This window comes from Euphorbia lathyris, chromosome 1 (genome assembly GCF_963576675.1).
Source record: "Euphorbia lathyris chromosome 1, ddEupLath1.1, whole genome shotgun sequence".
NCBI classification, from domain to species: domain Eukaryota; kingdom Viridiplantae; phylum Streptophyta; class Magnoliopsida; order Malpighiales; family Euphorbiaceae; genus Euphorbia; species Euphorbia lathyris.
In genome coordinates this window covers 101,129,192-101,144,645 of record NC_088910.1, presented here as the reverse complement: position 1 = coordinate 101,144,645, position 15,454 = coordinate 101,129,192, and the positions used below count along the sequence as shown (strand labels likewise).

Here is a 15,454-nt window from a genome sequence, read left to right as displayed (position 1 = left end):
GGTCTAAAAATGAGTAAAAGTTCATTGGACATTGGTGTAATTTACCCTGTTAATATAACCTCTAATTAGCAACAACACCGAGTTGGGCTAGCCCCATAACTGTAAACATAACAGCGCTTAAAAAGTTAAGCTGCTTTCCTCTTTTCAGTTTTCACAGCTGTTAATAATAATAACTCCCTTATCGTACCTCACCGGGTGACCTTATCATTTATCCTTCCTCCAATTATACACCACTTTAGCTTCTTCCCCCTACACAAAACGTGCATTCTCATCTGCTCTTACCAGACCTTCACGAAGCATCGCCACCACCTTCTCTCCGGTCCCACGCCTCACTCCGGCGATCTCCGCCACCATCTTCTCCGATCATACCAGGTCACGCCTCTGAATTACTTCTGATTCTTCTACTTTATCGAGCGATCTTTAGCATAAGGTTTAGGATTTCTGATACATGCGTTTTTACGGATCGACTTTTCTGACTGAAAAATTAAGAGGATGAGTGAAGTATTTGAAGGATATGAGCGACAGTACTGCGAGCTCTCTGCGAACCTTTCGAGGAAATGCACTGCAGCTGGTGCCCTTGATGGAGGTAAATTGTTATCTAGAAAATGGAAGAAGAATCATCTTATTATGTATTTCTTTAATTCTGGTCTCACTTCATCGCTGATCGGTTTATTATAAAGAAATTGTTGATTTTTTTTTATCAGCTTTTTTTTTTTTTTTATTGTAATCGAGGAAACTTTAGCTTGTATTTGGAAGCTCATTTTCCCCTTTTTGTTTGTGAGGGTTTGAAATGTGATCCATTCAAATTGTTTGATGGATCTGCGTCCATATGAGAAACATTTAGGAATCCTATGTTATAAAATAGGAAAGTATGTCAACTGAATCACTTCACTTGCAATTTGTGTGGAACTTGATGATCATAGGAATAATTGACTATTTTCATGTGCTATGCCTGTCTTTGAAGTTCTTTGGAATGAAGCATTATTGCTTGCTTGGTTGTTGTAGGCTTTGGCCATAACTTGGGAAGTTGTAGGCATTTTGTGCCTGGGAACATAGCTTCAATTTGAATGTATACTTGAACTTTTCTATGTGTACATTTGTTGCATTTCAATCTCCCAATTGTGCTTTTAATATATATGTATAATTATATGTATAATACTCCCTCCGGTCCACAATAGAAGTCTTTCTAGAGAGTTTTTTTTTGTTTCACAATACATGACATTTTGCTTAAATCTATGCACATTAATTTACTTTTACCAAATATACCCCTATTTAAGTTCACTTTTTGTCTTGGGAATCAATAAAATTACTAGTGGATGCAATTATTACAAGGGTAACAAAGTCTTTTACTTAAAATTAATTGCATTTCTTAATTAGTGTGCATTAACCTTAAAAGACTTCTATTGTGGATTGGAGGGAGTATCATTTTCCTTGATTCAAACTCTCCTTTTGGTAGTATTTTTGTTGAATTGAATGTGTTTATTTTGATTGTAAAATACTGGTTATCCTGTAGAGCAAAAGAAGCAAAGGCTGTCTGAAGTTAAAGCTAGGTTGGAGGATGCAGAATCTCTGGTATTTTACTCAACATATTTTCACAACGGAATTGCTTTTTCCTTTATCTTCTTTGTCTTTCTGTTTTGTCATTGATGCTTGGTCAAAACTTTCTAGATTCGCAAAATGGACCTTGAAGCAAGAAGTTTACAGCCAAATGTCAAGGCTGTCCTTCTGGCTAAGTTGAGAGAATATAAGTCAGATCTGAACAATCTGAAAAGTGAAGTTAAAAGGATTGCATCTGGTAACCTAAATCTAGCTGCTCGAGATGAGCTTTTGGAATCAGGAATGGCTGGTACTATGACGGTACGTCTAGTTCTATATTTCTGTAAGTAGTTCCAATTGCCATGCCAATTCATACATTAGTCTATTGCTTCTAAAGCAATATTTGTCCAGTTCATGATCTTGTCATACACGCTATAATTTATTGATGTGTGTAAACAAAGGCCTAATAGACATACCTCAAAGGGTGAGGATTGCCTCACATATTTATGGAGCCATATAGCTTCCTCCTTTAGCAATGTGGGATGTCTAACACGCCCCCCTCACGCCCAATTCATTTGGTGCGTGACGCTAATATCAGCGGGAGCCCCAACATTGAACCATGGCTCTGATACCATATAAACAAAGGCCTAACTCACCCCAAAAGGTACCTCAAAGGGTGAGGATTGCCTCACATATTTAAGGAGCCATATAGCTTCATCATTTAGCAATGTGGGATGTCTAACAATGTGAAGCTTAATGTAGTTTCAATGCTTTTTACAGATTCTTGGCACACTTGACATTTTATTCTTAATATATAACTTTTCTATAATCTTCTTATTTATAATTGTTCATGTTCATTACATTACTGTTGTAAATACCAGTTTCCTGAGATTTTTTCCTAATTTTAGAACTGTTTTGGTTGTACAATGTGCACATTCCTCCTTATAATCACATTTAATTGATTTACATATTTGTTACATTTGGTTTTTGCATTGTGCATACATCCTTGATCCTTCCCCTCTTTATATCTCTTTGAATGGGTTGTATTAAATTATTCATATGGTTGTGCTGTTAAGGTTGCCAATATGAAATTCGAACTCCTCTTACAAATGGTATTTTCATGCTACTAATTGTTATTGATCTCATCAATATGCCTTAGGCATACAGTTGACAATTATATGATTTATCCTCCCTTAATTGTGTTGACTTGATGAAACTTTAATAGGCCTCGGCTGATCAAAGGTCAAGATTAATGATGTCTACAGAAAGATTACATCACTCCAGTGATAGAATTAAAGAGAGTAGAAGAACCATGCTGGAAACTGAAGATCTTGGTGTCTCAATTCTTCAAGATTTGCATCAACAGAGACAGTCTCTCTTAAATGCCAATAACACGGTATTCCTTTATTGGATTTGTAGATTTTGCAATCTATTTGGGTTGAGTGCTAATAATATTACTAATTGACCTAATGATGGAACCAAATCATTAACTTGTTCAATTTTCTCAAATATATTCACAAGCTTTTACTAAGCACATCTTTATCTAATGGTTTTGATGTGTGGCAGCTTCATGGCGTGGACGACAACATTGGGAAGAGCAAGAAAGTGTTGAGTAACATGACAAGGAGGATGAACAAGAACAAGTGGATTATTATTGCTGTTATTGCAGTCCTTGTTGTTGCAATCGGCTTGATCTTGTACATCAAACTTAAATAAGCATAGACACTCTTGTTTGCTGCTCCGAGTGTTTTTATGGGGACATAAGTTTTCTGTGTGTTGTCCTTCGTTGATTCCATGAGTTTGCAATTTTAACTTTCATTCATTCTATCCAGTGGCGTTGATATTGGATTTCCCTTCAAATGTATATGGCCTTTTCTGTGTATTTCAACATCTTAGTTGGCACATTATTGTTCAAGGATTTTCTTAGGGAATCAGGAAATGTTTCCTAGGACTGTGTAACTTCTATTCTGCGTGCAAATGCTCTGTAAGCTCCAAAGTTTGCAACTGGAAGTTGTAGCTTGTGAGGTTGGAATTTTCGTCAATAAATCAACAGAGTTGTTCTACGGTGCTTTTAAACAACAAGTTTCACTAGAACCTAACGTTGGTAGTGAAAATTAAGTTTACGTAAATAATACAATTCTACTCTTTAATGTTTGTACATGTGGAATAGAGATAATGACTGACTCAATTTGCAAATGTTTGGTTAATAACTTTAACGGTAAAAATAAAAAATTTGGGTATTTTTGAGGCTGGTAGCTGCTCAAATCTCAATGGAGAAAGCTCATGAGGAAATCCAACAAGCTAACTGCTGTTTTGATTCCTTCTCGGATTTCAACATAAAAATAGTGAATTACGACTATTAATTTCAGTGTAATAAAGATCAACAACATCCCATGAAAAAAATAAAAATAAAGATCAACATGTATCAGTTATTTATCCATAATTAAATTTAGGGATAAGTACAAAAAAAAATGCCTGTGGTATACCGGATTTGCGAACTCGGTCCTATGGTTTTTTTTTGCAAACGGAGGTCTGTGCTAAACGCCGTTAGCAAACAGAGGCAAAATTGTAACGGTGTTAAAATTCAAAGAGAAAAGAGTTAATTTGGTCCTTATATTTATTTATTTTATAAATTAACACCCCTAATTATCTAATTATCACAAATAAACCCCAAAATAATAATCTAATAATAACTTCTTCTTATCCAATCCAAATTAATAAAATTTCATTATCCTAACACTATTAATTTATAATTACAATTTATAGAGATTTTAAATTAAGTATAATAATAATAATAATACACTAAGTATAAATTAAGTATAAATTAATTTATATCCCCACACTTACCTTATTTTGATAATTAGGGGTGTGACATTTTGCTCATCGTCTCACTCCACCAAGAACCACCCTTCACCGCCGCCATGTCCCAATCCCACTTTCCCTTCACATTCTATCACACTAAACACCGCACTCCACCCTTCCAACACCACATTCCACGAAACCACCAATTCTTCCACCGCCTCATCTTCTATCCCCGAATTCGGATTCTCGAGATCGATATCGAACCGAAACAGGCTTTTATGGTGGAGGAGAGAGCTTCCGCGCTTGGCTTTTAGAAGTTCACTAGCAGACCATCTTTCATTGGGGTTTTTTATCAAACATTTGGCGAGAAAGTCTTTACCTTTGCTAGACATGAACACTGGAATTTCAGGGACTTTCTCAGAAAACCCAATTTGATAAATTGCAGAAACAGCGTCTGCAACATTCTTCCATGGAGTTTCTCCGGTGGCCATTTCAATAATTGTACACCCAAGTGACCATAAATCAGAAGCAAACCCTTGCTGCTCTCCCCACGCAACCTCCGGCGCCATGTAAACCGGAGTCCCAGCATTGATTCTTCAATTACACCTCCTCGCCGGCGAATTTCGTTGATTAGAGTCACTCCGGCTGCGTATTCCATGAAAATGTTGTAAAAAAACTTCCAGTTTTCTTCTGTAATCTCGTGTCCTTTGTAACCTACAAGTTTTCTTCTGTTCCAGACGTTCTTAAATGGAAATTTCAAAAAAAAAATTAAAAAAAAAAGAAGAAGAAAGAAAGAAAGGAGAGAGGAGAGAGAAAGAAAAGGAAAATAAAAAATTAAAAAGAGATGGAAAGACGGTATTTTTTATTTTGGGGTTTATTTGTGATAATTAGATAATTAGGGGTGTTAATTTATAAAATAAATAAATATAAAGACCAAATTAACTCTTTTCTCTTTGAATTTTAACACCGTTAGTCAATTTAGCTCCTGTTTGCTAACGGCGTTTAGCACAGACCTCCGTTTGCAAAAAAAAAAACCACAGGACCAAGTTCACAAATCCGGTATACCATATGCATTTTTTTTGTACTTATCCCTTAGATTTAGCATACAGAGAAGAATTATCTTTGTTGGGATTAGAAGAGGTTAATTAAAAGAAGATTATTTGGTTAATTTTGTTTGAAAAGAAATTTAAATTGAGACCGGTTAGAAGAGGTTAATTAAAAGAAGATTATTTGGTTAATTTTATTTGAAAAGAAATTTAAATTGAGATGACGATTAAACGAGAAGTAGAAAATTTGAAATAACAAAAAATTTAATCTGACCAAAGATTAAAATTTTGTGGAATTTAGAGGTTAACCTCCTCTCCAGAGAAGAATTATCTTTGTTGGGATTAGAAGAGATTAATTAAAAGAAGATTATTTGGTTAATTTTGTTTGAAAAGAAATTTAAATTGAGACCGGTTAGAAGAGGTTAATTAAAAGAAGATTATTTGGTTAATTTTATTTGAAAAGAAATTTAAATTGAGATGACGATTAAACGAGAAGTAGAAAATTTGAAATAACAAAAAATTTAATCTGACCAAAGATTAAAATTTTGTGGAATTTAGAGGTTAACCTCCTCTCCAGAGAAGAATTATCTTTGTTGGGATTAGAAGAGATTAATTAAAAGAAGATTATTTGGTTAATTTTGTTTGAAAAGAAATTTAAATTGAGACCGGTTAGAAGAGGTTAATTAAAAGAAGATTATTTGGTTAATTTTATTTGAAAAGAAATTTAAATTGAGATGACGATTAAACGAGAAGTAGAAAATTTGAAATAACAAAAAATTTAATCTGACCAAAGATTAAAATTTTGTGGGATTTAGAGGTTAACCTCCTCTCCTACCCGCTCAAACTTTCATCCAAGCAGACTGTAAGCAAATACCATGTTTTAGGCTGAAATGCTGTATGTTGAGTTCTAGGACAAAACGTTCTAATCTGCTGCTCCCCACATATGAAATGTTCCACCTTCCCATTACAACCTCGTTATTTCCGTTATCTTCTCCGATCATGCGCACGCCACTCCTCTCTATCAGCAGGCAAGAAACTGCACGCCATCATCATCACTACGGGCCTTGCTGCCTACCCAAACACCTTCCTCCCCAATGTCATCCTCCACATGTATGCACAGTGCGGCATTATATCCAATGCACTCCACCTGTTCAACCAAATTCCTCACTCACAAAAAGACACGGCGGATTGGACCTCCCTTTTGTCCTGTCTAGCTAAATACGCCGTCACCCCTGCAGCCGCATTTTCTTTGTTCAAACAAATGTGCTCAGAAGGCATTGCACTTGATGATATAGCATTAGTTTGCGTTTTCAGCTTGTGTGCCCGGGTCAGGGATTTAGAGATGGGCCGGCAGGTACATTCATCTCTAGTGAAATTGGGTCTGGAATTTAGTGTTAAGTCGTGTAATGCGTTAACGAATGTTTATGTTAAATGTGGATTAATTAGTGAAGCTAGAAGAGTGTTTAGGGAGATGGGTGAGCAGAATGTAGTCTCGTGGAGCATACTATTGGAAGGAGTGGTGAATTTGGAGGGTGTGGAGAATGGGAGACAAGTGTTTGATGAAATGCCTGACAGAAATGAGGTTAGCTGGACTATTATGATTTCTGGGTATGTGGGAAGTGGGTTTTCTAAAGAGGCTTTTCTTCTTTTAACTCAAATGGTTTTGGGGTTAGGGTTAGGGTTAGGTTTGAATTATGTTACACTTTGTTCAATTTTATCAGCCTGCACACAGTCTGGAGATGTAATGTTTGGGAGATGGGTTCATGTTCATGCTATGAAAGTAATGGGAAAAGACATTGATATTATGGTAGGCACGGCTTTGGTTGACATGTATGCAAAATGTGGTCGGATTAACATGGCATACAAAGTGTTCAATCACCTGCCGAGAAGGAATGTGGTGACATGGAATGCAATTTTAGCTGGTCTCGCAATGAATGGAAAGGGTAAACTCGTGCTGGATATGTTTCCGAAGATGATTCGAGAAGCTAAACCAGATGATTTGACCTTCATGGCTGTGCTAAGTGCTTGCAGCCACTCCGGTTTAGTTGATCAAGGTTGGAACTTTTTCGACAACCTCGAATCCGAGTATGGGTTGACACCTAAACTTGAACACTATGCTTGTATGGTGGATCTTCTAGGCCGCGCTGGTCAATTAGAAGAAGCCGGAGTTTTGATAAAGAAGATGCCAATGCCACCCAATGAGGTTGTTCTAGGGTCACTTCTAGGTTCTTGCAGTGTCCACGGAAAGTTACAGCTTGGTGAGCGGATTCTTCAGGATTTAATTCAAATTGATCCAGACAATACCGAATATCATATATTGCTTTCAAACATGTATGCTTTAGCAGGAAAGCACGATAAAGCTAACTCGTTTCGACAAGTCCTGAAGAGCAAGGGGGTGAAGAAGGTGCCAGGAATAAGTAGTATTCATCTGAATGGACAAATTCACATGTTCAGCCAGGGGATTTAATACACCCACGAGCCGGAGAGATTTACGTGATGCTGGATGATATGATTCGAAGATTAAGATCAGCCGGTTATGTGCCGAACACTGGTTGCCAAGTATTGTGTGGTGATAGAGTGGAGATGGAGGAGAAGGAAAGGGCATTGTTTAGTCACAGTGAGAAGCTGGCATTGTGTTTTGGGCTGATAAGCACAAGAGCTAAATCAGGTCTGTATATATTCAAGAATCTGAGGATATGTCAGGATTGTCATACTGCTATTAAAATTGCTTCTGATGTTTATGACAGAGAAATTGTTGTGCGGGATCGGAATCGTTTTCATTGTTTTAAGCAAGGTTCATGTTCTTGTTCTGATTATTGGTGAACATATCTGGACTTTGGATCATATTTGTTATTTAAAGGGATGCAATTCTCATTCAAGCACAATCCTTTTGTAACTATTTGATCGCTTAAATTAAAAGATGTTTGATTAACCTCTCTTAATTGGATTTTGATTGAACTTCTGATTTTTTAGGATGCTTCACTAGTCCTCTAGTCCTCTAGACTTGCCGATGATACTAAATTATAGAATAAGAGGAGATTTGAGCAATTCAAAGGGTATATACTTTAACTAAGTTCATGATATCAATAAATCATTTTAAGTAAATTCAAGAAATTTAAGTACTTTTAGAGTGCGGATGACAATAGTATATCTATACTCTTACCTTTTTTTATATTTTATTTTGAACTACCTTTTCCATTATATGATTATACAACTCTAATCTTATTCTCTTCTTACATAATTAATAGATATCCATATATCTACCCTTATATATATATATATATATATATATATATATATATATATTAATTAAATGATAAATAAATAAATTTATCATAAATTTAAAAAAATATTCACAAATTTAAATAAAAAAAATACTTAAAATTTTAAATAACGTAATATAAAATTCAAGATTAACTAAAGTTAAATAAATACTTCAAGTTCTAATACAATATAAAATTTAAGAACAAATATAAGTCATATATTTAATATTCAAATATGAAATGGACTTTTATTAATTTGTGACGTATTATTCATTTTGTTTTGAAAAGGTAAAACATACAAATCAGCAGCTTTTTGGATTGCGAAAGGAAACAAAATACAGTAGATATATAATTTGGTTTGCCAAGTCACACATGGGGATGTAGCTCAAATGGTAGAGCGCTCGCTTTGCATGCGAGAGGTACGGGGTTCGATCCCCCGCATCTCCACAATTCCAAATTTTTTTCTCCCTTATTTGTCATTTCTTTTTGCTCTTCTTTACTCCAACAATGTCACATGTGCATGCCAATAGAAATTAGAGAGAATGATCTTCACTAGATTGAGTATCAAATATTCAATTACTAGATACATATTGGCACGCCACAAACAATGCAACTTGATCCATATATTTTGATCATGTTTTAAAAGTAATAAATATGAACAGATCACTGAGTTTCTGCTAAACATTTTCCACCACAAACAGTGAATTTGTTTTCTGTTTTGCTCTCCAATATGAAGAAGTGATTGTCCATGGGTTAGCCATTAGAATGATTCAATGTCAATGTCAGTTGAAGTTGTTCAGACCAGATTCTTATTAAGACTTTCTCTTTTGAATCGGCTATAATCTGCAAGCAAGCTCCCATTAACTTTGTGCTTCATGTTCTCCACTAATCCTGTTAACACCTGTACCTTCTCAATCACACAAAACAAAAGACAAAACTTAGTGTGTTGTTATATAGAGCTATGCCAAACTAAACAATTTTGAGCATAAAGATTTCTGATCCGACCGTCTCTGCAACATTTCTGCGAACATCTTCGGGAATCAATGCGAGTACAGAAGGAAGAATGAAGCTTATATTCATCTCTAGTTCGCCTTTGAGCCGCGTTCGTGGTCCTAGTCTATCAGCATATAATGCTCCATTCACTCCAAGGGAAAACTGAGATGGGTCAACAACATGATCAAGACCTTCAAGTTTCCATCTTGTCTGCACTGGCATAGCTTATAATTAGGATCAAATGTTTAACAATGTTTGTTGTCTGATGAATAACAAGTTGAATGCAGCTTAGCTTACAATGTGGAGCTGAAGAAGTTTTGTGATATGTTGGGGTATTTGTGGTGGATAATCTTGGCCGCCTGTTTTAGTTGTCAATCTCATGTCTACCACTGGCCAGACGGTGAGAAACAAGAAATTGATTGGCAACATTTGAATTCTCCACTCTTCCTACAAAATGAAAATATTAAGGGGCCCTATCAAAAAAAAAAAAAAAAAAATATTAAGGGGCCAAGAAATTACTATATCAATATGTCAAATACTAAACAGAGATCTAACCTGACCGACGTGATACGATTAACAAGATTATTATTTTTCTAGCATCTATATCATATGATATGCAACCATAAGAAACATACCAAGATTTTGACATGAACAAAGGTTATCACATGGGCTGGTAAATGTCATGTTGTCAAACTATTCCTGATTTTTTTCTTTTTTATCAAAACATTTAAGGGAGGAGGGGTAACTCGAAGCTAAGATCAGCGAAAATCCCAAAATCGTAGAGAGGGTTTATATACCGCTCCATGTTAAATATATTAATGGGTGAAGTATAAGACTTTTTATATATGCGAGTCAATTCTCATCTTCTTCTAAGATACTTTTTTGGGTCCGTTAAAACTTTGTTTAGACTTCCCCCATAAAGAAGAATGGAATCCAATTGGAGGTACCACAAGAGTATCAACCTTACTATTGAACCGAATCTACACTCAATAGGCATTTACTCGAATAATGTAGGTGTATTTCAAAACCTTCAATGAAGGTTAAATTTTTGCAGAATTAAAGTAGAGGGACCAAACTGAATTATGATGCAAAAAAAAATAGGGACGAAAATGACGAGGTATAACAAGTACAGGGACCAAATTGAGACTTTTCCACTGAATTTACAGAAAAATTTGCATTTGCCAGGTGAATATGAAAAGCATAGCAAGTGTGGATTGAAGGAGGTGGAGGTGGAATAAACCTGATTAAGTTGTTGAAACCTCCGGTTGTCAGGAAACATAGCTTTGAAAACTCTGGACTTATCTTCCAAATATCTGTCAAATGAAGCCTGCAAATATGCTTTCACTCGCCAATTAAACCCATGAAAGTATAGGAAATAAAAAGGAGAGATTAAAGAAGAGAAAAGGTAAGGTACCCCAGGAGACTCATAGAGGGGGATATTCGTTGAGATTCTTGAAGAGTAGGTAGCACCCTGACCCTGACCCTTCATTGCCATCTGATTTTTTATGAATTGCCTTCCATTTTTCTTCCATTTTCCACTTCCGTAAACCCCAATCAGCAATTGTTGTTGGCTTGATGGACCCAAGGAAATTGCTGCAGCTTCTCCCATTTTTGTTCTTTTTAAGTTTAATCCATGAGATTAACTTGCTGTGGTGCCAGCCAGAGATAATTACAGGTCAAGGCAAAATTGGAAGATGGAAAGGAAAGATAAGAATATCCTAATTGGGCATTTTATGTTGTCTACTTGGCAATGTCTTACTGATTACAAATGTTGACACTTGAATCCTATTGGTGCTATGTTGAACTTGTGGACCCATTCCCTATCACAATTCACATGCCTTTCTCTTGCTTTTCTTTATTGTTTCTAATTCTCAAAATTTATTCTTTGATTGAATGAAAGAGTTTTTGGAAGGTTATTGTTAATCTTTAGATGTAAAAAGAGAAAGTAGTAGCTCCAAAAATACTAATTTTCAAAACTAAAAACCATGATTCAATCCAAATTGTGATTCTAAACAACTTTAATTCTTATCATTTTGAAATCCTCTACTGTCCAAAGGGGGAAAAGCGAAGGTTTTTATATCTGATTTAATAGTTCAAGTTAATTAAATTAAAAAGGTTCAATAAGGGTCAAATTATAACACTATAATGCAAAAGTGCCCGGAACCATGACATTTTAACAAGGCAAATTAAAGTCATCAAAGCAAATAAACAAGCTCATTATTATACATCATACTAAAACATCTCCAACTTGGAAGGATGATTCCGCAGAAAAACACAGCTCACTCGCAATGAAGCTACATACATACTCTGTTATACATAAGCCAACCCAGGCACCGCCAGCACTAGCACTTATCGTACATATTTATTTGTTTACACAAGCTTCAACTTTCATTACCTCACTTCTCTGGTTATTCCCAAAATCTTCTACCTTTCTTGCCGAAGACTTCTACGCAGAATGTGGTATTCTCAGGGCCATTCTTTGGGCAAGCCATGGCCTTTGGGGATCAGGGTCAATAAAACCATGCATCACAAATTGATCTGCTTCTTCATCTATCAGTTCTCTCGCCCAATTCGCCCGTTTTGATGGGCAACTACCAGGTCCAAAACACCTGTACTCGTAAAAACAAGCACTTCTCTCATTCTCAGCTTTGCCCCAGTTATGCCACCCAACATGTCTCACGCATTGATCCATGTATGTATATGCAAATACTACCCTCCCAAAGGGTCCCCATGGCCGTCCAAGATATGCATACGAACTCCCTCCGTTACCAGTTATAACACATCTGCAGAATTACAATAGCTAGTTTCTATAAGATAAAATAGCATAGAATAGAAAAAGAAAATTCACATTCACCATAAAGAGAGTTATACAACCTTGTATTTAATTTTGGCAACACAGTAAATTAAAATTCAAAGTAAAGTTATACAAAATGTTGCTCCGAAAATTCTTTTCAAGAGGGTTTCTGTCTATCGTGTCCGTTTCAGTTTCCACTTCCATGCAGCATAGGTTATACAACCTTGTATTTAATAAGCTCTCTCACACATGTAACTCTTTGTAACTCCAACTATTATCAAAATTCTATACAAGGTGTTTTAACTTATTCATCCATGTTGGAGATTCTTTAACCTCCTCTAGAGAAAATTCATACAGTGATATATATGCATAGATGCAATTCAAAGTCCCAATTAATTCCAAAAACCCTAACAGTTTGGCTCCGTACTACAGATTTTGGCTTCACTACTTGGATTCATAAGATACATGTTTCATAATCTATGATTGAATTGAATTTAAGATAACTGTAATACAGAAGGCTGTAGATGTCAAAAAGCACTTCAACAGACGAGGATCTGCACAGAATTTATGTAGAATGCTTGTCCTAGCATTAGTTAATGTGAGAAAACTTGTTCATCTTATCATAATCCAATGTTACGTTTGTTATTATCATCGCCAAGCTATGCAATTTATCAATGTAGGGAAATTTCCACATTTAAGTCCTACTGCAAAGATTGAACACTTAAGGGGCCCGGAAAATAAGGAATAGGAGAGGAGAGAGAGAAAATGGAAGAGAATAAACCACAGACCTCAAGAACACATATCCAGTTGACTCCTGAGAAGATTTTCTGCTTTGTGCAGTTATGTAACCTGCTGACTTGCAATGAATATGACAGTGCTCCAACAGTGCAGTGCTGTTCCCAAAAATGAAGTCCACACTTCCTTCTATATAGCAATCTTTCAGATACTGTTTTCCATAATGCAAATACAGAGTATCCTGCACACAAATTCTATAATAAGCTGGCTGCAGGCATATTGGAAACAGACGCTGCCTCGACTTCAACTGTGCATAAATCTGAAATACTTCCTATGATAATATTCATCTTTTCTCTTCAACTACTGTTTTCAGTTGCCAATTTTAGGATGAGATCCTAAATATTTGTGATCTGTGGAGTTTGTCTGGTTCTGATTATATACCTATGATCAGAATGCCTAAAACTAGACAATTATTTTAATTATTGATTCAGATAAAATTAAATCCTTATCTCCATTTATACATGTTTTAAGAAATCAAAATGCATATGGCTTAAATGTTCCTCATTGAGTTTCACTTATATCATATAGTTATCCAATAGATATACATAAATATGAAGTTGCTAAAACAAGATATACGATGAAAATCTACCTGCCACCCAAGAAACCGACAATTATAGAAAGCACACCTATCAGCCGTAACCCTTATAGCTACAGCTTGACCTGAACCCTGGAGAAATGGTAAAGATCCAAAAAGAGAAAGAGCTGAGTCGTTAAACAACCTTCATATACTAACTAGAAATTTCCAAAAATATCAAAAAGCAAAACAAAAAACAAAAAAAAATCACTTTGACAATTTAACGAATACTTGTCATGAAAAATTTACAAGAGCCAATTGGTAAATATTGATCAGATTAGTGGTCACTGAACTAATTGCAGGAAAATTGCAGCAAAATGAATCTAAGAACAATATTTACCTCAGGAGAAGAATTCTCAAAAGTGATATTCTCAGCAATAAAATCTTCCCCTTCCACTATGGCACTGCCACAACCGAATGTTCCTGTCCCAATTACCCTAGCCGCCTGCAAACAGAAAAACCCTATTTAGCATCAGATAGCTAAATAGGTAAAATAGGCAAACAATTCACCTGATGGTGTTCGATTTTGGTGGCGGTATTGTCGCAAGTGATGACAGTATCCTCCGGTGAATAACCGGCGAGAGTAATGAAATTCTTAGTCTTGGGGACATAAACCGGCTGTTTATACACACCGGGGGCCACGCGAATAACCGTCCGACAGTTGTTGCAGAGTGGTACAACGTCTATTGCTTCCTGCACTGTCCTGTAGTCACCGCTTCCGTCCTGTGCCACAGTAAGCACTCGACTAGCCATTGAATAGTGCTCCTTAAACAGACGCAGGCAATCACTCGGTATATATATAAGGTCTTCTGGGAGTTAGTGAAATGGGATGAAATTGATTGCGGAAAGATGACGCGGTGCGGTTGAAGATAATAGGGATAAAGAAAGGAACTTTAAATTCATGGGAATCGAATAAGGGATGGGGTCGGGTTGGAAAAAAATCATTTCTTGTTCATTCCTAAATTCCAATCATTTATTCGTCTACTTATTTCTTGTTCATCATAGACATTATCTAAGTCTAAAAAATATCCATTTGGATTTAATCCTTGAGACATAGATCCTATAAATTCTTTAAAGTCTCCTTGTTGGCCTATAGGTATATGTTGTGGAATCGTAGGTACTCTTTTAGTTACTACGTCTAAATTGGGGTCTATCATTTCTTCTTCTGGATAATTATCGGCATCTTCGTTTACTATATTTTCTGATCCTATATCTGATTCTTCATACCTAGTGTATTTGTTGTTGTATTCGTTGTTTTCTATATCACTTTCTGGTTCTTCTTCTATTATTGCATTAATGTTCTTCATTTGTTCTAATGCTTTCATTATTTGATGATTTTCTTCTATTAATTTTGTTTCATCTTTATTTTCTTCTTCTATATACCCAATGATTTTTAGTTTATTTTCACTTTGAGTATCTGAACTATCTGAACTATCACTACTACTGTTACTGATGTGAATAGTTTTCCCTTTTACTTCTTTAACCATTGTTCTTAAGACTCTTACTTCTTCCTTTAATTCTTTTAATTCACCTGTAATGTGGATTAGCTCTGTTTTTGTTTGTTTTAATTCTAGCTTTGTTTCTTTAATTCTTTTTTAGTATTTTTAAATTTGTGTTTATATTTTTTATATTTTTCGACCCATTCTGTACT

The 15,454-nt window shown here is 35.5% G+C and overlaps 4 protein-coding genes and 1 non-coding gene across 6 annotated transcripts; 3 read left to right on the top strand and 2 right to left on the bottom strand.

Annotated features, from left to right (window-relative positions):
* Positions 1 to 213: 213 nt before the first annotated feature.
* Positions 214 to 3,599, top strand: LOC136209092 (vesicle transport v-SNARE 11-like). Of its 2 annotated transcripts, XM_066000474.1 has the most exons (6): positions 214 to 372; positions 463 to 586; positions 1,514 to 1,572; positions 1,669 to 1,857; positions 2,762 to 2,932; positions 3,103 to 3,599. In XM_066000474.1, exons 2-6 carry the CDS (start codon positions 493 to 495, stop codon positions 3,250 to 3,252), a joined length of 663 nt encoding a protein of 220 aa, XP_065856546.1. In that variant the 5' UTR covers positions 214 to 372; positions 463 to 492; the 3' UTR covers positions 3,253 to 3,599. The 2 variants fall into 2 exon arrangements, with proteins under 2 accessions (XP_065856546.1, XP_065856538.1); XM_066000466.1 differs by having other exon boundaries at positions 248 to 586.
* Positions 3,600 to 6,161: 2,562 nt separating this feature from the next.
* LOC136209081 (pentatricopeptide repeat-containing protein At5g15340, mitochondrial) lies at positions 6,162 to 8,285 on the top strand. Its single transcript, XM_066000456.1, is given in 2 exon segments — positions 6,162 to 7,834; positions 7,837 to 8,285. Coding segments are annotated over 2 exon segments (1,878 nt in total). The 5' UTR covers positions 6,162 to 6,327; the 3' UTR covers positions 8,208 to 8,285.
* A 736-nt stretch (positions 8,286 to 9,021) lies between these two features.
* TRNAA-UGC (transfer RNA alanine (anticodon UGC)) lies at positions 9,022 to 9,094 on the top strand. The gene has a single exon. It is a non-coding gene; the product is annotated as a tRNA-Ala (tRNA).
* An 86-nt stretch (positions 9,095 to 9,180) lies between these two features.
* On the bottom strand, positions 9,181 to 11,369 carry LOC136209075 (uncharacterized). The gene is made up of 5 exons (XM_066000446.1): positions 11,055 to 11,369; positions 10,881 to 10,967; positions 9,938 to 10,087; positions 9,653 to 9,850; positions 9,181 to 9,548 (listed from the first exon to the last, which is right to left on the bottom strand). Exons 1-5 carry the CDS (start codon positions 11,247 to 11,249, stop codon positions 9,444 to 9,446), a joined length of 735 nt encoding a protein of 244 aa, XP_065856518.1. The 5' UTR covers positions 11,250 to 11,369; the 3' UTR covers positions 9,181 to 9,443.
* Positions 11,370 to 11,832: 463 nt separating this feature from the next.
* Positions 11,833 to 14,677, bottom strand: LOC136209070 (pectinesterase 31). The gene is made up of 5 exons (XM_066000431.1): positions 14,314 to 14,677; positions 14,144 to 14,248; positions 13,819 to 13,896; positions 13,223 to 13,410; positions 11,833 to 12,423 (listed from the first exon to the last, which is right to left on the bottom strand). Exons 1-5 carry the CDS (start codon positions 14,554 to 14,556, stop codon positions 12,087 to 12,089), a joined length of 951 nt encoding a protein of 316 aa, XP_065856503.1. The 5' UTR covers positions 14,557 to 14,677; the 3' UTR covers positions 11,833 to 12,086.
* Positions 14,678 to 15,454: the final 777 nt, after the last annotated feature.